The sequence below is a fragment of the Oncorhynchus mykiss genome, chromosome 8 (genome assembly GCF_013265735.2).
Source record: "Oncorhynchus mykiss isolate Arlee chromosome 8, USDA_OmykA_1.1, whole genome shotgun sequence".
Classification (NCBI taxonomy): domain Eukaryota; kingdom Metazoa; phylum Chordata; class Actinopteri; order Salmoniformes; family Salmonidae; genus Oncorhynchus; species Oncorhynchus mykiss.
In genome coordinates, this window is record NC_048572.1 from 72860311 (window position 1) to 72883613 (window position 23303).

Here is a 23303-nt window from a genome sequence, read left to right on the forward strand (position 1 = left end):
TTCAATCTCACACACCACACACACACACACACACACACACACACACACACACACAGATCTCTTCAAATAAAAAGTACTTTATTTCAATCTCACACACCACACACACACACACACACACACACAGATCTCTTCAAATAAAAAGTACATTATTTCAATCTCACACACACACACACACACATCTCTTCAAATAAAAAGTACATTATTTCAATCTCACACACCACACACACACACACACACACACATAGATCTCTTCAAATAAAAAGTACATTATTTCAATCTCACACACATACTCATTCCCTTATGTCCCTGGACATTTGGAGAGGGATGCCAGTGCCATCCTAGACCACTCTTCTAGCCCACTGGTAGCACTATGAGTTGTCATGTTACCTGTTGAGTACTGATGACGAAACAGCTTTTGTCCTGGGACCTTTCCTTCTAGTAGTACTACTTAGTGTGTATGATTTTTAGACTTTGAAGGACGCGGTTGCAGCTCACTTTACCTAGAAGAGACTCCTCTCCCCCACCTCCCACCTAACATGTTTTAAATCTAATAACCTCATTGTTCATGCCCTCCTCTGTCTCCAGGCCTTTAGTAGTGAGTAGACTACTCCTCCTCAGGCCTTGTGGAGTTGTACCAGGGGCTCCTGTTATAACACTGTGACTGGTTATTCTCAGCAGGTAACTCTAACTCAGCTCTAATGGCAGGGGGCTCGCTGGATCTGCTCCAGCCCAACAATCTGGCACTAAGTTGGTGTAAGTATCTCATCCTCTTCCCTGGTTCAAAACTCCCCAAACCAAAAATCCCCAGTGCTGTCTGCCCTGCTTGGCTTATGCCCTGCCTGGCCTATGACCTGCTGCCGAAACCCCCTTTGCAACGATCCTTCGCCCACCCCTCAACACAAGACACAGAATCACACACATACAAATGTTTAATGATACTGATTTCCACCATTCAGAAAGGTTGTGCCCTCAAGCACAGGGCCTCAGACCTATTTCAGCCAAATACTGTCTGAGGAAGTACATGTCTAACTCTGAAATTGCTGCTTGTTAAAAACGGACTGGGTTAAAGTGTAGAACTCTTTCCAGAATAGCCCACATAGACGAGGCTTTATGATTGCTTGATTTGTTTGGCCTTTAGAGCATCATGTCATTAAAATCTATTCCAATTTTTTTGATCACATACACAGAATACAACAGGTAGACTTTACAGTGAAGGCATCTCGCTCGCTCTCGCTCGCATTAAATCGGCTCGGGGGCCACTAGTTTGAGAACCTGCATATGTTTGTTTGTTTCTCAACGTTGTGTGTGTTTTCCCCGTTTCCCTTCTACAGCCAGCGGTAATATCCCGGCCATGCAGAGAGACAAAGACAACACCAATGTCAACGCTGACGTTCAGAAACTGCAGCAGCAACTGCAGGACATCAAGGAGCAGGTAAGCGTGGTGGTATGTACTAAAGACAACATGGTGGTATGTACTAAAGACGACATGGTGGTATGTACTAAAGACAACATGGTGGTATGTACTAAAGACGACATGGTGGTGTGTACTAAAGACGACATGGTGGTGTGTACTAAAGACGACATGGTGGTATGTACTAAAGACGACATGGTGGTGTGTACTAAAGACGACATGGTGGTGTGTACTAAAGACGACATGGTGGTATGTACTAAAGACGACATGGTGGTATGTACTAAAGACGACATGGTGGTATGTACTAAAGACGACATGGTGGTGTGTACTAAAGACGACATGGTGGTGTGTACTAAAGACGACATGGTGGTATGTACTAAAGACGACATGGTGGTATGTACTAAAGACAACATGGTGGTATGTACTAAAGACAACATGGTGGTGTGTACTAAAGACAACATGGTGGTGTGTACTAAAGACGACATGGTGGTGTGTACTAAAGACGACATGGTGGTATGTACTAAAGACGACATGGTGGTATGTACTAAAGACGACATGGTGGTATGTACTAAAGACGACATGGTGGTATGTACTAAAGACGACATGGTGGTATGTACTAAAGACGACATGGTGGTGTGTACTAAAGACGACATGGTGGTATGTACTAAAGACGACATGGTGGTATGTACTAAAGACGACATGGTGGTATGTACTAAAGACGACATGGTGGTATGTACTAAAGACAACATGGTGGTATGTACTAAAGACGACATGGTGGTATGTACTAAAGACGACATGGTGGTATGTACTAAAGACGACATGGTGGTATGTACTAAAGACGACATGGTGGTATGTACTAAAGACAACCTGGTGGTATGTACTAAAGACGACATGGTGGTATGTACTAAAGACGACATGGTGGTATGTCATGATGGTATGTACTAAAGACGACATGGTGGTATGTCATGATGGTATGTACTAAAGACGACATGGTGGAATGTACTAAAGACGACATGGTGGTATGTACTAAAGACGACATGGTGGTATGTACTAAAGACGACATGGTGGTATGTACTAAAGACGACATGGTGGTGTGTGCTAAAGACGACATGGTGGTGTGTACTAAAGACGACATGGTGGTATGTCATGATGGTATGTACTAAAGACGACATGGTGGAATGTACTAAAGACGACATGGTGGTATGTACTAAAGACGACATGGTGGTATGTACTAAAGACGGCATGGTGGTATGTACTAAAGACGACATGGTGGTATGTACTAAAGACGACATGATGGTATGTACTAAAGACGACATGGTGGTATGTACTAAAGACGACATGGTGGTATGTACTAAAGACGACATGGTGGTATGTACTAAAGACGACATGGTGGTATGTACTAAAGACGACATGGTGGTATGTACTAAAGACGACATGGTGGTATGTACTAAAGACGACATGATGGTATGTACTAAAGACGACATGGTGGTACAGTATGTACTAAAGACGACATGGTGGTGTGTGCTAAAGACGACATGGTGGTATGTCATGATGGTATGTACTAAAGACGACATGGTGGTATGTACTAAAGACGACATGGTGGTATGTACTAAAGACGACATGGTGGAATGTACTAAAGACGACATGGTGGTATGTACTAAAGACGACATGGTGGTATGTACTAAAGACGACATGGTGGTATGTACTAAAGACGACATGGTGGTATGTCATGATGGTATGTACTAAAGACGACATGGTGGTATGTACTAAAGACGACATGGTGGTATGTACTAAAGACGACATGGTGGTACAGTATGTACCAAAGACGACATGATGGTATGTACTAAAGACGACATGGTGGTATGTACTAAAGACGACATGGTGGTGTGTGCTAAAGACGACATGGTGGTATGTCATGATGGTATGTACTAAAGACGACATGGTGGTATGTACTAAAGACGACATGGTGGTATGTACTAAAGACGACATGGTGGTATGTACTAAAGACGACATGATGGTATGTACTAAAGACGACATGGTGGTACAGTATGTACCAAAGACGACATGATGGTATGTACTAAAGACGACATGGTGGTATGTACTAAAGACGACATGGTGGTATGTACTAAAGACGACATGGTGGTATGTACTAAAGACGACATGGTGGTATGTACTAAAGACGACATGGTGGTATGTACTAAAGACGACATGGTGGTATGTACTAAAGACGACATGGTGGTATGTACTAAAGACGACATGGTGGTATGTACTAAAGACGACATGGTGGTATGTACTAAAGACGACATGGTGGTACAGTATGTACTAAAGACGACATGGTGGTGTGTGCTAAAGACGACATGGTGGTATGTCATGATGGTATGTACTAAAGACGACATGGTGGTATGTACTAAAGACGACATGGTGGTGTGTACTAAAGACGACATGCTGGAATGTACTAAAGACGACATGGTGGTATGTACTAAAGACGACATGGTGGTATGTACTAAAGACGACATGGTGGTATGTACTAAAGACGACATGGTGGTGTGTGCTAAAGACGACATGGTGGTATGTCATGATGGTATGTACTAAAGACGACATGGTGGTATGTACTAAAGACGACATGGTGGTATGTACTAAAGACGACATGGTGGTATGTACTAAAGACGACATGATGGTATGTACTAAAGACGACATGGTGGTACAGTATGTACCAAAGACGACATGGTGGTATGTACTAAAGACGACATGATGGTATGTACTAAAGACGACATGGTGGTATGTACTAAAGACGACATGGTGGTGTGTACTAAAGACGAGGTGGTGGTGTGTACTAAAGACGAGGTGGTGGTGTGTACTAAAGACGACTTGGTGGTATGTACTAAAGACGACGTGGTGGTGTGTACTAAAGACGACATGGTGGTGTGTACTAAAGACGACATGGTGGTGTGTACTAAAGACAACATGGTGGTGTGTACTAAAGACGACATGGTGGTATGTACTAAAGACGACATGGTGGTATGTACTAAAGACGACATGGTGGTATGTACTAAAGACGACATGGTGGTATGTACTAAAGACGACATGGTGGTATGTACTAAAGACGACATGGTGGTATGTACTAAAGACGACATGGTGGTATGTACTAAAGACGACATGGTGGTATGTACTAAAGACGACATGGTGGTATGTACTAAAGACGACATGATGGTATGTACTAAAGACGACATGGTGGTATGTACTAAAGACGACATGGTGGTATGTACTAAAGACGACATGGTGGTATGTACTAAAGACAACATGGTGGTATGTACTAAAGACGACATGGTGGTATGTACTAAAGACGACATGGTGGTATGTACTAAAGACGACATGGTGGTATGTACTAAAGACGACATGGTGGTATGTACTAAAGACAACCTGGTGGTATGTACTAAAGACGACATGGTGGTATGTACTAAAGACGACATGGTGGTATGTCATGATGGTATGTACTAAAGACGACATGGTGGTATGTCATGATGGTATGTACTAAAGACGACATGGTGGAATGTACTAAAGACGACATGGTGGTATGTACTAAAGACGACATGGTGGTATGTACTAAAGACGACATGGTGGTATGTACTAAAGACGACATGGTGGTGTGTGCTAAAGACGACATGGTGGTGTGTACTAAAGACGACATGGTGGTATGTCATGATGGTATGTACTAAAGACGACATGGTGGAATGTACTAAAGACGACATGGTGGTATGTACTAAAGACGACATGGTGGTATGTACTAAAGACGGCATGGTGGTATGTACTAAAGACGACATGGTGGTATGTACTAAAGACGACATGATGGTATGTACTAAAGACGACATGGTGGTATGTACTAAAGACGACATGGTGGTATGTACTAAAGACGACATGGTGGTATGTACTAAAGACGACATGGTGGTATGTACTAAAGACGACATGGTGGTATGTACTAAAGACGACATGGTGGTATGTACTAAAGACGACATGATGGTATGTACTAAAGACGACATGGTGGTACAGTATGTACTAAAGACGACATGGTGGTGTGTGCTAAAGACGACATGGTGGTATGTCATGATGGTATGTACTAAAGACGACATGGTGGTATGTACTAAAGACGACATGGTGGTATGTACTAAAGACGACATGGTGGAATGTACTAAAGACGACATGGTGGTATGTACTAAAGACGACATGGTGGTATGTACTAAAGACGACATGGTGGTATGTACTAAAGACGACATGGTGGTATGTCATGATGGTATGTACTAAAGACGACATGGTGGTATGTACTAAAGACGACATGGTGGTATGTACTAAAGACGACATGGTGGTACAGTATGTACCAAAGACGACATGATGGTATGTACTAAAGACGACATGGTGGTATGTACTAAAGACGACATGGTGGTGTGTGCTAAAGACGACATGGTGGTATGTCATGATGGTATGTACTAAAGACGACATGGTGGTATGTACTAAAGACGACATGGTGGTATGTACTAAAGACGACATGGTGGTATGTACTAAAGACGACATGATGGTATGTACTAAAGACGACATGGTGGTACAGTATGTACCAAAGACGACATGATGGTATGTACTAAAGACGACATGGTGGTATGTACTAAAGACGACATGGTGGTATGTACTAAAGACGACATGGTGGTATGTACTAAAGACGACATGGTGGTATGTACTAAAGACGACATGGTGGTATGTACTAAAGACGACATGGTGGTATGTACTAAAGACGACATGGTGGTACAGTATGTACTAAAGACGACATGGTGGTGTGTGCTAAAGACGACATGGTGGTATGTCATGATGGTATGTACTAAAGACGACATGGTGGTATGTACTAAAGACGACATGGTGGTGTGTACTAAAGACGACATGCTGGAATGTACTAAAGACGACATGGTGGTATGTACTAAAGACGACATGGTGGTATGTACTAAAGACGACATGGTGGTATGTACTAAAGACGACATGGTGGTGTGTGCTAAAGACGACATGGTGGTATGTCATGATGGTATGTACTAAAGACGACATGGTGGTATGTACTAAAGACGACATGGTGGTATGTACTAAAGACGACATGGTGGTATGTACTAAAGACGACATGATGGTATGTACTAAAGACGACATGGTGGTACAGTATGTACCAAAGACGACATGGTGGTATGTACTAAAGACGACATGATGGTATGTACTAAAGACGACATGGTGGTATGTACTAAAGACGACATGGTGGTGTGTACTAAAGACGAGGTGGTGGTGTGTACTAAAGACGAGGTGGTGGTGTGTACTAAAGACGACTTGGTGGTATGTACTAAAGACGACGTGGTGGTATGTACTAAAGACGACATGGTGGTGTGTACTAAAGACGACATGGTGGTGTGTACTAAAGACGACATGGTGGTGTGTACTAAAGACGACATGGTGGTGTGTACTAAAGACAACATGGTGGTGTGTACTAAAGACGACATGGTGGTATGTACTAAAGACGACATGGTGGTATGTACTAAAGACGACATGGTGGTATGTACTAAAGACGACATGGTGGTATGTACTAAAGACGACATGGTGGTATGTACTAAAGACGACATGGTGGTATGTACTAAAGACGACATGGTGGTATGTACTAAAGACGACATGGTGGTACAGTATGTACTAAAGACGACATGGTGGTACAGTATGTACTAAAGACGACATGGTGGTACAGTATGTACTAAAGACGACATGGTGGTATGTCATGATGGTATGTACTAAAGACGACATGATGGTATGTACTAAAGACGACATGGTGGTGTGTACTAAAGACGACATGGTGGAATGTACTAAAGACGACATGGTGGTATGTACTAAAGACGACATGGTGGTATGTACTAAAGACGACATGGTGGTATGTACTAAAGACGACATGGTGGTATGTACTAAAGACGACATGGTGGTACAGTATGTACTAAAGACGACATGGTGGTATGTACTAAAGACGACATGATGGTATGTACTAAAGACGACATGGTGGTATGTACTAAAGACGACATGGTGGTGTGTACTAAAGACGACATGGTGGAATGTACTAAAGACGACATGGTGGTATGTACTAAAGACGACATGGTGGTATGTACTAAAGACGACATGGTGGTATGTACTAAAGACGACATGGTGGTATGTACTAAAGACGACATGGTGGTACAGTATGTACTAAAGACGACATGGTGGTACAGTATGTACTAAAGACGACATGGTGGTATGTACTAAAGACGACATGATGGTATGTACTAAAGACGACATGGTGGTGTGTACTAAAGACAACATGGTGGTGTGTACTAAAGACGACATGGTGGTGTGTACTAAAGACAACATGGTGGTGTGTACTAAAGACGACATGGTGGTGTGAACTAAAGACAACATGGTGGTATGTACTAAAGACGACATGGTGGTATGTGCTAAAGACGACATGGTGGTGTGTACTAAAGACGACATGGTGGTGTGTGCTAAAGATGGTTTAATTGTAATAACGAACGTTAACCGTGTGTGTGTGTGTGTGTTTGTTTATAGACACATCAATAAACATTGAAGGTCCAATGCAGCTGATTTTATCTCAATATCAAATAATTTCTGGTTAACAATTATGTACTGTGATTTTTACCATTTTTAAAATGAAAACAAAGAAACAAATAGCTTGTTAGCAAAGAGCAATTTCTCAAGCAAGAATATAATTAGTACTGTGGGAGTGGTCTGAGTGGGGAGGGGAAAACTGAAAATCTGCTAGAGATTTGGAACTCTCTCGCTTATTGGTCTATGTCACCAGGCAGGCCTGAACTCCATCCCACCAAAACAGGCAGAAATGTAATGCAGTATTTTCAAACAGCTCTTACACTTAAAGGGCATTATCATCATTTTAGCAATTTCACAGTATCATTCCAACCACTAGTGTAAAAAATATGTATACAATTTTTTATGAAGGCCTCCCGAATAGCACAGTGGTCTAAGGCACTGCATCGCAGTGCTAGCTGTGCCACTAGAGATTCTGGGTTCGAGTCCAGGCTCTGTCGCAGCCGGCCGCGACTTGGAGACCCATGGGGTGGCGCATAATTTGGCCCAGCGTCGTCCAGGTTAGGGGAGGGTTTGGCTGACAGGGATGTCCTTTTCCCATCGCGCACTAGTGACTCCTGTGGCGGGCTGGGCACAGTGCACACTGACAAGGTCGCCAGGTGTACGGTGTTTCCTCCGACACATTGGTGCGGCTGGCTTCCGGGTTAAGTGGGCATTGTGTCAAGAAGCAGTGCGGCTTGGTTGGTTTGTGTTTCGGAGGACACACAGCTCTCAACCTTCGCCTCTCCTGAGTCGTCTGTACCGGAGTTTCAGCGATGAGACAAGACTATAACTACCAATTGGATACCACGAAAACAGGTTTAAAAAAACAAACAAAATGTTTAATAACAGTGTGTGGAAATGAGACACATTTTCTTTGCCCTAAGACAGGCTGTAGACCATTTTGGAATCTATAGCCATGTCTCAAAGCAACCATTTCTCCAATACAATGTGTTTATATCAGAACTGGGGTGACTCCACTAAGATGAGTACTAAGTGTTATTTTGTGTGTCTCTCCAGACCATGTGTCCGGTGTGCCTGGACCGGCTGAAGAACATGATCTTCATATGTGGCCACGGCACCTGCCAGCTGTGTGGCGACCGCATGAGCGAGTGCCCCATCTGCCGCAAGGCCATCGAGAGGCGCATCCTTCTGTACTAGAGTCCCAGGCTTCGGTCTGAGCCTTCTACACCCCCACCACCCCCCATGTCAAGGCCTTCGAGAGGCGCATCCTCCTGTACTAGAGTCCCAGGCTTCGGTCTGAGCCTTCTACACCCCCACCACCCCCCATGTCAAGGCCTCCGAGAGGCGCATCCTCCTGTACTCGAGTCTCAGGCAGGTCTCGGCCTAATCCCCCATCTACAACCAGCCACACCAGCTGCTGCTCTCCCATCTATCTCGGCGTCTTTACACCAGAAAAACAAAAACATCAGAATTACCAATGTTGCTTCTTTTAAAAATTGAAATGTTATAAAACAATCAAACATTATACTGAAAGAGGTCTTTGGTGTTGTAGCTCAGCTGAAAGCCTGTAGCAGCCTGATTCTTTGCTTTTCTCCTCAGAATGCCCTTTCTCCTCTCTCTCGTATCTCTCTCTCGCTCTTCTCCCTCTCCCCTCTGTTGTTTTCCTGTTTCTGTGTGAGAACGCCTCTTCCTGTTATTATTGTAGTGGGGTTATTGGCACATATCCCAACACTGCCCTGTGTTGGCCTTGGGATATGGACTGAGGGATATGGTCAGAGCCACTTAGTTCCATCTACAAGGTCCTATTCATTAGGGCACGCTCTGCCTCTCCTGTCGAAGGGCTGCCTCTCCTGTCGAAGGGCTGCCTCTCCTGTCGAAGGGCTGCCTCTCCTGTCGAAGGGCTGCCTCTCCTGTCGAAGGGCTGCCTCTCCTGTCGAAGGGCTGCCTCTCCTGTCAAAGGGCTGCCTCTCCTGTCAAAGGGCTGCCTCTCCTGTCGAAGGGCTGCCTCTCCTGTCGAAGGGCTGCCTCTCCTGTCGCTAAACCTAAAACTTAAAACCCATTTATCATTGATTCTATTTGTATTTCTTATGCAAGAGTATTGGTAATAGAAGCTACTGACGTGGATATTCATTACTTTTGTAGTTTACTCAACATTTCATGATAGCTACAATATGATGACATATTTGTGTACATGCAAAAAAAATGCGATATCTAACACTTTTACAAGTTCAGCCAGTCTTCTTCTACACGTGCATATTTGAGATGGGTTGTCGTGACATGTTGGCGATTTTGGCAATGAGGCCCTTTATTTACCCAGAGTCAGATGAACTTGTGGATACCATTTGCTAACTAGCGCAGTTGCTAACTAGCGTTAGCACAATGACCTGAAGTCTGCATAACATGCTAGCGGATACAATAGACTTTCAGTCATTGTGCTAATGCTAGTTAGCAATGGATCGCTAAAACTACCTCTAACTTCCTTCATACTGGACACAGACATAAAAATGGTACCCACAAGTTCATTAGACTCTGGGGCAGTAGACAAAGGTCATTGCCAAAATCCCGAAGTATGCCTTTAAGACCTGCACAGGGCAGGTTAGCACGCTATCTAGGGAGAAAAACTGCTGATTGAGCAAAAGCAAAATTGCTGTTCTGTTTGTCTAGACTTTGGAGGTCCAAATCCACCTTAACTCTGACTGACTGATAAGGTGGTGATACCGCTGCAGTCCAATCGTCTGCTAACACCTCATCACCTGTACCTTGTTTACCAACCTTTCTCTCTGGAGAAACACAGACAGGCCAGGCACTACAACTTTAGCATTACAACACCCGTGGTCTGCAATTGTTAATACTTAAGTACAGTAGACCCAGTATAGATGAAAGTCAAGACAGTGTTTCATTCAGCCTACTTATAAGTGAATACTATCATGTACCTGCTGGACATTTCTGAGGATGAATGAACTTTATTGAGCATTTGTACAAACAGAGTATGTCATCATGTATGGCACAAGTTGTTTTAGAGCTGTTCCAAGACTATAGATGGTATTACCTGTCTGGTATGCAACCATCCTATGATTCTTATAAGCATCGCTAATAACCATTGATTATTCATGTGCCATTGCTTCCAAAAATGATTTACCTGTTAAATGTTGTTTGGGGATAAGGTGCTCTTAATCTGGTATTGCTTTTATTTAAATGTATTTTGCAGAATGTTTTGTAATAAACACATTTATTGAGCTAGAGTGTACAATCTAATAGAAAGCCAAGATGATAAAATGTAGAGTAAATTATTTTGTATTGCTGCCCACAAATAGGATTTAGAAGTGTATCTCTATAGAGCCTTAGCTATAATGTAATGTAGCCGTCCACTCTCACCCACACATCCTGCTTCAATATCAATGTTGAAATGTGTCTTTTAGTTTGATAGACTTCAAGCAAAAAAACACTAAGCATTATTTTATCTTGTTTTGTCTGCAAGTCTAACATGTTCAGAGTCAATAATGAGACTGGTGATGAGGGAGACAATTTTGTCAGGTTTTACATGTATTCTTCTGCCAGTGTTTTGGGGGATAGAAAGAAAATGGTTCCACTGGTGAAGTTGACACTAATAAGGCAGATCCGTCTGTGTGGAGCCAAGCTGTTCACCTCGGTATAAACTGACCAGCTTGACAACGCAAATAAGCAATTTTATAGGAAAGAAAGAAAAGTAGCTTGATACTTTTTTACTCCCCGTTTTTATTTCACGGATGGCGTTAACATTCTAAAAGCACTAATATTGCTTTATGGTAGTATTGTCTTGTTAGTTGTTATAAAGGCCTATTTTGTACCTTATGTTCAAAACTTATTATACCTGTCAAGATTTAAAGGTTTCAATAGTATTCTTTCCCTTTTTAGGCATGAATATTTTATTTATGCAGTATGACATGTATTATAAAAGCTGGTCACTCTGTATTGCTTAAGTGCTTTTCAAAGCACCATGTAACTGAAATAAAGTTCTGAATGAATCTTGAGACCTCTACCCACACTCTTGTTTTTATTCCTTTGTTTCTTGTGAATGTAAACAAACTGAAGAACGACATTGTCAACTTGTTTGTTTAACGTGTTTGGGCAATTAGCATGTTGTTGACTTGCCCCTGCAGTGTAGGCTGGCATCGTATTTACAAACATTTAAAGGTATTTGGCTGACTGAGCATATGTAACCGATGTGAAATGGCTAGCTAGTTAGCCAATAGCATTTCAATTGGTGACGTCACTCGCTCTGAGACCTTGAAGTAATTGCGATGGGTAACGATGCTTCGAGGGTGGCTGTTGTCGATGTGTGCGGATGTTTTTGGACATTTTTGCCCATTTATTGAACATGAAATATGGGACACTCCGGAGCATTCAATGTTGTCTTGGTAAGTAACTCCAGTGTATATTTGGCCTTGTGTTTTAGGCTATTGTCCTGCTGAAATATGAATTTGTCTCCCAATGTCTGTTGGAAAGCAGACTGATCCAGGTTTTCCTTTAGGATTTTGCCTGTGCTTAGTTCTATTGTTTATTTTTATCTTAAAAAAAAAACTATAGTCCTTGTCGATGACAAGCATTCCCATAACATGATGCAGCCACCACAATGCTTGAAAAAAAGAATGGTACTCGGTGATGTGTTGTGATGGATTTGCCCCAAACAGCACTTTGTATTCAGGGCATAAAGTTAATTTCTTCACCATTTTTCCAGTTTTACTTTGGTACCTTATTGCAAACAGGATGCATGTTTTGTAATATTTGTATTCTGTATAAAGCTTCCTTTTCACTCTGTCATTTACAGTGCCTTGCGAAAGTATTCGGCCCCCTTGAACTTTGTGACCTTTTGCCACATTTCAGGCTTCAAACATAAAGATATAAAACTGTATTTTTTTGTGAAGAATCAACAACAAGTGGGACACAATCATGAAGTGGAACGACATTTATTGGATATTTCAAACTTTTTTAACAAATCAAAAACTGAAAAATTGGGCGTGCAAAATTATTCAGCCCCTTTACTTTCAGTGCAGCAAACTCTCTCCAGAAGTTCAGTGAGGATCTCTGAATGATCCAATGTTGACCTAAATGACTAATGATGATAAATACAATCCACCTGTGTGTAATCAAGTCTCCGTATAAATGCACCTGCATTGTGATAGTCTCAGAGGTCCGTTAAAAGCGCAGAGAGCATCATGAAGAACAAGGAACACACCAGGCAGGTCCGAGATACTGTTGTGAAGAAGTTTAAAGCCGGATTTGGATACAAAAAGATTTCCCAAGCTTTAAACATCCCAAGGAGCACTGTGCAAGCGATAATATTGAAATGGAAGGAGTTTCAGACCACTGCAAATCTACCAAGACCTGGCCGTCCCTCTAAACTTTCAGCTCATAGAAGGAGAAGACTGATCAGAGATGCAGCCAAGAGGCCCATGATCACTCTGGATGAACTGCAGAGATCTACAGCTGAGGTGGGAGACTCTGTCCATAGGACAACAATCAGTCGTATATTGCACAAATCTGGCCTTTATGGAAGAGTGGCAAGAAGAAAGCCATTTCTTAAAGATATCCATAAAAAGTGTCGTTTAAAGTTTGCCACAAGCCACCTGGGAGACACACCAAACATGTGGAAGAAGGTGCTCTGGTCAGATGAAACCAAAATTGAACTTTTTGGCAACAATGCAAAACGTTATGTTTGGCGTAAAAGCAACACAGCTCATCACCCTGAACACCCCATCCCCACTGTCAAACATGGTGGTGGCAGCATCATGGTTTGGGCCTGCTTTTCTTCAGCAGGGACAGGGAAGATGGTTAAAATTGATGGGAAGATGGATGGAGCCAAATACAGGACCATTCTGGAAGAAAACCTGATGGAGTCTGCAAAAGACCTGAGACTGGGACGGAGATTTGTGTTCCAACAAGACAATGATCCAAAACATAAAGCAAAATCTACAATGGAATGGTTCAAAAATAAACATATCCAGGTGTTAGAATGGCCAAGTCAAAGTCCAGACCTGAATCCAATCGAGAATCTGTGGAAAGAACTGAAAACTGCTGTTCACAAATGCTCTCCATCCAACCTCACTGAGCTGAGCTGTTTTGCAAGGAGGAATGGGAAAAAATGTCAGTCTCTCGATGTGCAAAACTGATAGAGACATACCCCAAGCGACTTACAGCTGTAATCGCAGCAAAAGGTGGCGCTACAAAGTATTAACTTCAGGGGGCTGAATAATTTTGCACGCCCAATTTTTCAGTTTTTGATTTGTTAAAAAAGTTTGAAATATCCAATAAATGTCGTTCCACTTCATGATTGTGTCCCACTTGTTGTTGATTCTTCACAAAAAAATACAGTTTTATATCTTTATGTTTGAAGCCTGAAATGTGGCAAAAGGTCGCAAAGTTCAAGGGGGCCGAATACTTTCGCAAGGCACTGTAGGTTAGTATTGAGGAGGAACTACAATGTTGTTGATCCATCCTCAGTTTTCTATCACAGCCATTAAACAAACTGTTTTTAAGTCACCATTGGCCTCCTGGTGAAATCCCTAAGCGGTTTGTATTTTTGTAGTGACTGGGTGTTTTGATACACCATCCACAGTGTAATTAATAACTTCACCATGCTTAAAGGGATATTCAATGTCTGCTTTTCTTATTTACCAATAGGTGCCCTTTGCGAGATGTATGAAAATCTCCCTGGTCTTTGTGGTTGAACTGCTTGACTGATCTGTATGTGTGGGGCACAGAGATGAGATAGTCATTCAAAAGCCTTGTTAAACACTACTAGTGTGTGTGAGTCCATGCAACTCATGTGACCTGTTTAGCAAATGTTTACTGATGAACTGATTTAGGTTAGCCATAACAAAGGGGTTGAATAATTATTGAGAAGACATTTCAGCTTTTCATTTTAAATTAATTGAACACAATTCCTACTTTGACATAATGGGGTATTATTTGTAGCCCAGTGACACAAAATGTCTGGCTGAAAAACAACATGCATATTGTCCTGCCAGAACATTATGAAGGGAAATCAATTGCAACCATCTTTGAAAATAGTATTTCCCCTAGATATGTTCAGAATAAGTGCTATTTATGTGTTAGTTTCAATTCAAACCTGCCATGTTGGAAATCATTTGTAGGCCAGTGACAAAATCTCTGGCTGAAAAACAACAAAATGGGGAAAAAGTCAATGGGTGTGAATACCTTCTGAAGGCGCTGTAAATCATAAGACACTAGGGATGGTCACAGCACAGTCATGAGGGGTCAAAGTCAGTGTCCTGGGGTGACGCACGTCTCCATTCTTCTCCCCAGGCTGAACTGATGGGCTGCTGTCACTCACACCCAGCAGGGGTTAACTGACAAATTGACAACCTGGTGGGGGAGTAACAGCCCCTAACCCCTCATGGCCCAGGCAGCAAACAGCCCTCCCTAGGCAGCTTAGCCAGCCTCCCCAGGCCAGAGGAGATAGTGCTGTCTCCAACACCCTCACGGGACAGCAGGGCTGCAGCCAATCAGTCAGGGTGATGGATGTTGGAATGGACTGGGTCTGGCTGGGTCTGAGCCATGGTAGGTGATCAGCAGACTGCCTGTTTGGGGGCCTATCTGCTGCTGATCAGCCACCCATGGATCAGGACAAGGACCAGGGGGGTATACTACAAAGCAACATGCCTAAATATTCTGAAATATATATTTTGCTTCTTCTGATGTGAATGAAATGGGCATGGTTTGATTGACAACAACCAAATACAAATATCTAGGTTTAGCTTTTGTTTATGAACCAGAATATCAGTAGTTATTTCTGGTTGTTTATCACAGTTAGCTGGCTAACTCACTAACCCTGCTTGGTAGTATACCCCTCTGGTTGTCTAGGGCTTGTCACAACATAGAACATAACCTACTGTATAACACAATAGAAACACCAAAGCTATGTTTAACAGGTAGTTCATCCAACTGTGAACTATCCCTTTAACCTCACGGTGGTCTGTTTTACCCGCCGCACAGACGGTCTGTATACATAACTAACTGGTGTCTTTCCCTCCTATCGTCTGAGTACTGAGCTGTCTGCTCTGATCGAGAAGCTGCAGAAGAAGGCTGACACTGGGGGAAAAGAACCTCAATAAGGTACAGAACCTCATAGAACATTACAGCGCCTCACCGTTTCCCTTCAAGAAAATGTAGACGTTAGGGTGAACTTTATTTTTTGTAAATATAGATTTCCCTTCTAAGTTAGTGTAAGGAGCACGATGGAGGCTTACCCGTCTAAACTCATATCCTGAATAGAATGTGTTTTGGGGTTTTGTGTAGAAAATATCCCATCACTTTAAAATGTTGGATTCTATTTTTCTAAACTAAAGAAAGGTGAGAAGAACAATATACACAGTGTACAAAAGATTAGGAACACCTTCCTAATATTGAGTTGCAGGCCCCCTATTGCGCTCAGAACAGCCTCAATTTGTGCGGCCACGGACTCTACAAGGTGTCAAGCGTTCCACAGGGAGGCCGGCACGTTGACTCCAACGCTTCCCACAGTTGTGTCAAGTTGGCTGGATGTCCTTTGGGTGGTGAACCATTCTTGATACACACGGAAAACTGTTGAGCCCAGCAGCGTTGCAGTTCTTGACACAAACCGGTGTGCCTGGTACCTACTACCATACTCCGTTCAAAGGCACTTAAATCTTTTGTCTTGCCCATTCACCCTCTGAATGATTTGATTTGATTTGACATACACAATCCATGACTCAATTGTCTCAAGGCTTAAAAATCCTTCTTTAACCTGTTTCTTCCCATTCATCTATACTGGTTGAAATGGATTTAACAAGTGACATCAATGAGGGATAATAGCTTTTACCTGGATTCACCTGGTCAGTCTATGTCATGGAAAGAGCAGATGTTCCTAATGTTTTGTATCTTTGCTGTAGTTGACGTGCATATCCTTGAACAAACCACAAGGGGGCAGTATATCCAATGCCCGGTAAGCGTTTAGGCCTCTTGGACATAGCTTTCTGAGCTGCTTCTTGCATATTGTCCTGCCAGAACATTATGAAGGGAAATCAATTGCAACCGTCTTTGAAAATAGTATTTCCCCTAGATATGTTCAGAATAAGTGCTATTTATGTGTTAGTTTCAATTCAAACCTGCCATGTTGGAAATAATGTATTCCTTCCTCTTTATTTGGGAGGTCGACCCATGTCATCCCAATTCCAGGTAAGAGTAATGTTTTTTCATAACTGTTTGTGCCTGTCTTGAATCTGAGTGCCGTGTTGGAGGCATTGATCTCTCTCGGTCTGAAGGTCCTCTCACGTCATCCTGTTCATAAGCAGAGCTGTATTTATGGTCGGGTTTATGGCTGGCCTGGGCAAAGTGCACTCTGTCTGGACAGGCACATCTTGGATCAGAGAGTGCCTTATACTGGGTTGAGGGGGGGCTGTGTGTGTTCATGGAGTTCAGCCTGGAACCACCGCCAGTCCCACCTCCAAAAAGTCGGTGTGTGTGTGTGTGTTCATGGAGTTTGGCCGCCCCACCTCCACAGTAAAGTCATAAAGGAGCTATATTCTCATCCTCACCGACCCCACCTCTATACTAACTGACACACTGATTGCTTTAATGATCAGGGCAAAGAGTCCAGGCCCTCTCATGTGGGAATCATATTCCACATGTAACATGGAGGGGGAATAAAGGACTGAACAACTCAATGATGTGGTGACTCGTGTCCCCAAGTTGTTGTTTGAACGCTAAAGTAACATTTTATTAGTTTACACCTATGGTTGTATGTGCAAGGAGATCGTTCAATATTGACGTCGAAATTGGACATCTGTCCATGTCCTGAGAACATTGGGAAATGCCTTCAAAAACCGGCCACTAGGGGCAACAGTGAGTGCTATTACCATCAAGTAGGTTTGGGTTTTGCTAGGGCGTTGTGGACTGGGGTGGTGGATGGGCATAATCACATGATCCAATGACTCTTGATCAGAAAACTGCCTGTTTGTTCCCAGTTGTGGAGACTGTTTTATTTTTATTTTTAACCCTATCCCACACCTTAACCCTTACCTTAACAATTCAGAATGAGAGCAACAAAAGCACCTCTAAACTTGGCGTTTGCAGAACGTGAATGAACGTCTAATTCTGCAATGAGACGGTGAGAGCTTGTTGGCATGTGTCTCCATTGCAACACAATTTAAAAAGTGACTTTAAAGTTACTATACATTTACATAATTTAGCAGAAACTCTCTTCTCCAGAGAGAGCAAGTGCCTTGCTCAAGGGCACTGTCATGTTCTGACCTTAGTTCTTTTGTTATGTCTTTGTTTTAGTATGGTCAGGGTGTGAGTTGGGTGGGTTGTCTATGTTTGTTTTTTTATGATTTGGTATTTCTGTGTTTGGCCTGGTATGGTTCTCAATCAGAGTCAGCTGTCAATCGTTGTCCCTGATTGAGAACCATACTTAGGCAGCCTGTTTTCACCCTTGATTTGTGGGTGATTATTTTCTGTGTCTGTGTGTTCCACACGGAACTGTTTCGTTTTTTGATATTTCACGTTATTTTGTATTTTTCTGTGTTCCATTAAAAGTATCATGAACACTTACCACGCTGCGCATTGGTCCTCCGATCATTCCTACTACTCCTCGTCAGAGGATGAAGAAGACCGTTACAGGCACAGACAGATTTTTCACCTAGTCGGCTCAGGGATTCGAACCAGCAACCTTTCAGTTACTGGCCCAACGCTAACCGCGTTAGCGCTGTGTAATACTGCACAGTGTCTACAGTTTATATCATACTACAGTATTATTAATACTTATCTTTTTGGGGGACTGATATTGTTGCATGATGTATTTATTCATGATTCGTTATCGATGACAGATAGCCTGTATTGTTGTCATAGGGTGTGTGTGAAAATTGGCCAATCAGAATCTTTCTATAGGTTTCTACATTTAATAATGAAATCCCAGTAACCCTCATTAAATGTTCATTATTCCCCATCTTTCAGCGAAGATGTCAACATAATTGGTAACTACCTGGTACCAAATGGTACATAGTGACGCTTGTGTCAATGAATCTCAAAGAAACCAAAGTGTAATTGCTATGCACTTATTAGGTAGCTACTGTTTCAACAAGTCATTTCTAAGTAACTGCCTTGTAAATACCAGGCTTTAAAATAAAGAGTTACCTTTCTCTCTTTTCTCTTCAACTTGTTGTAGCTTTATAATAATTTTTTATGATTTTTACATATAATATTTCTCACCACATTATTTATATATTTTTTGCAGAACTCATGTTGTGAGACAAATAAATGATATACATTTTGCGATGAATTGACATAGAGAATCCACATTGCATCACAAGCTCCCATGCAGCCTTCTCAGCTGTATATATAAATCCCCACAAAAGGTTGTGTAACATTTGACCTTATTGATGTGTATGGCTGTGGCCCACTACACGCACCATGCTTATCACCACCACAGCCTGATTGGAGTACTGAGAGCCCAAGCCTGTAGGGTCACATTTACAGTGCAAATGTTATCGTTCAGATGACACTTTAAACAGTCTTTATCAATATATAGTCATTCAAGGTTTATGAGCTCTGATAAAATGCCACTAGCACTAGCTAAGCGGGGTCATTACAAAGTGTGGATGGCAGAGGTTTTTACCGTGCCTCTATCGGGGGACATTTCATACTCAACAGAAATCAAAACAAACACTCGACCTGAAAGAGGAGAGGACAGTATGGCCTCTCTAGAGGGAAAACAGTGTTATAGAGCAAACTACTCTACAGTGGGACTTTGGCAGAACCTTATCATTGTATTATCTTTGAAACAGTGGGTTATCATAATTGCTTACTTAATAATTCTATAAAGCTCTGGAAGTGCAACCTTTGGCTGGGCAGTAAACTAAAGAGCCTCAAGTGTTTTTGATGCAGAGAGAGATTGAAGAGAGACTTCTGAGAATACAGAGAGGCTATAAATGCTGTACCACCATGTTATAACCATATTTATACACTGTGTGTACAAAACATTAGGAACACCTTGCTAATATTGAGTTGCACACACTTTTGCCCTCAGAACACCCTCAATTCATTGAAAGCTTTCCTCAGGGATGCTGGCCCATGTTGACTCCAATGCTTCCCACAGTTGTGTCAAGTTGTCTGGATGTCTTTTGATTGGTGGACCATTCTTAAAAAACACAGGAAACTGTTGAGTGTGAAAAAGTTAGCAACGTTGCAGTTCTTGGCACACTCAAACCGGTGCGCCTAGCACCTTCTACTATACCCCGTTTCCAAGGCATTTAAATATTTTGCCTTGCCCATTCACTCTCTGCTCCAAACTTTCACTTGGATTCACCTGGCCAGTCTGTCATGGAAAGCGCACATGTTCCAATGTTTTGTACCCATTTTTATGTAAATAAGTATTCGAGAAAATATAGTTTATTAAGAAAGGGAATGTAGTTCAATAAAAACAAGTTAGAGGTGTGTGAAGTAGGGGAACACTGCATTTCTCCGGCAAAACAGGCTACTACTGTTGGTAGTAAACACATCCCACCGAGGGAAAACAACAAAACAGGCGGAGTACTGTTGGTAGTAAACACATCCCACCGAGGGAAAACAACAAAACAGGCGGAGTACTGTTGGTAGTAAACACATCCCACCGAGGGAAAACAACAAAACAGGCGGAGTACTGTTGGTAGTAAACACATCCCACCGAGGGAAAACAACAAAACAGGCGGAGTACTGTTGGTAGTAAACACATCCCACCGAGGGAAAACAACAAAACAGGCGGAGTACTGTTGGTAGTAAACACATCCCACCGAGGGAAAACAACAAAACAGGCGGAGTACTGTTGGTAGTAAACACATCCCACCGAGGGAAAACAACAAAACAGGCGGAGTACTGTTGGTAGTAAACACATCCCACCGAGGGAAAACAACAAGGGAAACATTGAAAAAGAATCACATTATATTGCAGAAAATGCCAGCACAATCAAATTTTTGTGTCGTAAAGTAAATACAAGCCAGAACAAATAGCTGTGGTGTAATCGGGTGACACTGAGACAGAGAGAGTAGCCATCACACAAACTGTCGCTCTAGCTTCTCCATCGTGGTGATTAGATCCACTCTGCAAGTCATGTAGAACAATGGAGGAGTTGTGATTAATCAACAGTTGGCTTGAACCAATCATGATGTGCCTCTCAAACAACACATACAGGTTATTAGCACAGTGGTGGTACCGGTACATTGTGAATAAGAGCAGTTTCATCACACTCAACTTTTAACCCAGAGAAAAGCATTAGAAGGTTAGATAGAATGCACCACATTGTATGTAGCTACGGTCTGTTGTTGGATGCAAGATCCATACCTGCACTGTGTTACATCGCAAAAAAAAACGAAATACTTTTGAGTGAGCATCTTTGCATTTATGATGTGTTTATTTTGTGTATTTTTTCCCTGTATAACATAGGATGTTTTTCATTTATGATGTGTTTATTTTGTGTATTTTTTCCCTGTATAACATAGGATGTTTTTCATTTATGATGTGTTTTTTGTTGTTGTGAATTTTACCCCCCAAAAGTAGAAATGATCATGATGTATATGGCTTCACATAATCTTGCTCAAAATAAATATATTGGAAACAATTCCTGCATTTAATGCTGTCAACTCACTGTGGTGTGATAATGTAAAGTTTTTTTTGTTTGACTTTATTTTATAGAGTAAGCTCTGTGGACTATGAATATTTCAACATATTTTAATCCAATGTTCATTGCTTTAACGTTACGTTTCACAATGAAAATCAGGATTCTACTGCATGCTTGGCCTTTTAGGGATTTCTGCTTTCCTACTCTTTTTCAACTCTTTGAGTTAAACGGTCTGACCTTAATCTGCATTCACACTGTATCATAGGTCTGTTCTACATGAGCCTTTTTTCCAGGTGGTCTACGAATGGGGAAATCTCAGGCTCTCGTCATCACCTACCTCTCTATCTCTCTGTTCAGAACACTGAACTCTGAGATATTTGTGCATTGTGTATTGATTCGGGGTACAACCCTTGGCTGTAAAAGAGAGATAAAGAAGTTAGACATTAACTTTTTTTTTCAGGGGTCACAGTGTGGTTTCACATAGACCTACCGACACACACACAAAAACCTGGTTCCTCTGATGGACTCTGGAATATTGACTAGTCCTCTCTCCTCTCTCTCTCTCTCTCTCTCTCTCTCTCTCTCTCGCTCTCACTCTCTCTCCCCCCCCCCCTCTCTCACACCCACAGAAAAAAAGCCTTTGCAGTCAGTATTTCTCTCCTCAGATAGCGCGGCCAGCAGGCAGCATTCCTGTCTATTCCCTTCAAGGTTACAGCGTGGTGGAGGGGAGGACTCTGAGCACCTGCTGCTGCTGCAGCTGCCTGAGAGGAACTATTTTTTGTTTTACACTCAACTGACTGAGTGTCTTTGTTGCATTTTCTCTCTCCATTGTTCCTTTCCCAGTTCTGAAACTGAACGGCGCTCCACTGTCTGTGTGACATGTCGAAAAGTGTATACAGTTCTATTTTCCAGCACTGAAGGCCAGATTGCCCCATACCCTGAGAATACACCACCTGGTTTGGACAGCAGCGCACGTCAGCAGCGCACATTTCCATTGGTGTCATTTTTCACCCTCGGTGCTGTATAGTTCACGGGTTATTTGTGGGGGAAATGACCCCAAACAATCAAGCTAGGTTGCCCTTACTTGCTCCCCTTTCTTTCAGTGTCGGAACTGGCTTCCCAAATTGTAGTTATCCCGAGATACATCAGAATCTGTCTGGTAAACTGTGTGTCGTGTGTCTGTATGTTTGTCAACCTAAAGAAAAATAGATATATAATTTTCTCTTCCAGACAGATAACTGGTTGGCAACAACACTTTAGCTGCTTTAAAACAACTCTGAGAGAGAGAGAGCGAGAGCGAGAGAGAGAGCATCCACTTAAAATAGGCATCCCCACTGATAGGGCCTGGCTGTTATCCGCCCAGGTTTCCCTGCCCATCGGGTCCAGGAGACGGATGACGTGAGCCCCTGATAGGCTGTCTCCATGGAGGAGACGGAGAGGCGACGAGACGCCAGGCTAGATTCAGACCAGGCCATGCTGGCTAGGACACAGAGCAGGCCAGGCTAGGGTCCTGAATGACTGGGGCTGGGTGACTGGTGGTGTGGGTCTCTGGCTAATGCTGGCTGACTGGCTGGAACTGACTGGTGGAGGGGGCCCCTTCCCGTTACTGAACCCTGTTTGGGTGGGGGGGACGAGACCCATGATGATCACAGACAGACAGCTCTCTCTCTGTTGGAGGTCACT

General features: G+C 42.5%; 1 protein-coding gene across 4 annotated transcripts in view; it reads left to right on the forward strand.

The window, feature by feature from the left end:
- The window catches only part of LOC110530507 (E3 ubiquitin-protein ligase mib1), a 92852-nt gene extending 80826 nt beyond the window's left edge, over nt 1-12026 (forward strand). For 2 of the 4 annotated variants that reach the window (XM_036986153.1, XM_036986156.1), the window contains exons 20-22: nt 676-753; nt 1332-1444; nt 9065-12026. In XM_036986153.1, coding sequence (XP_036842048.1) covers nt 676-753; nt 1332-1444; nt 9065-9205 — 332 coding nt within the window. In that variant the 3' untranslated portion in view covers nt 9206-12026. The remainder of the gene's footprint in view (nt 1-675; nt 754-1331; nt 1445-9064) is intronic. The other 2 variants (XM_036986154.1, XM_036986155.1) reach the window with 2 other exon arrangements.
- The last annotated feature ends 11277 nt before the right edge of the window (nt 12027-23303 follow it).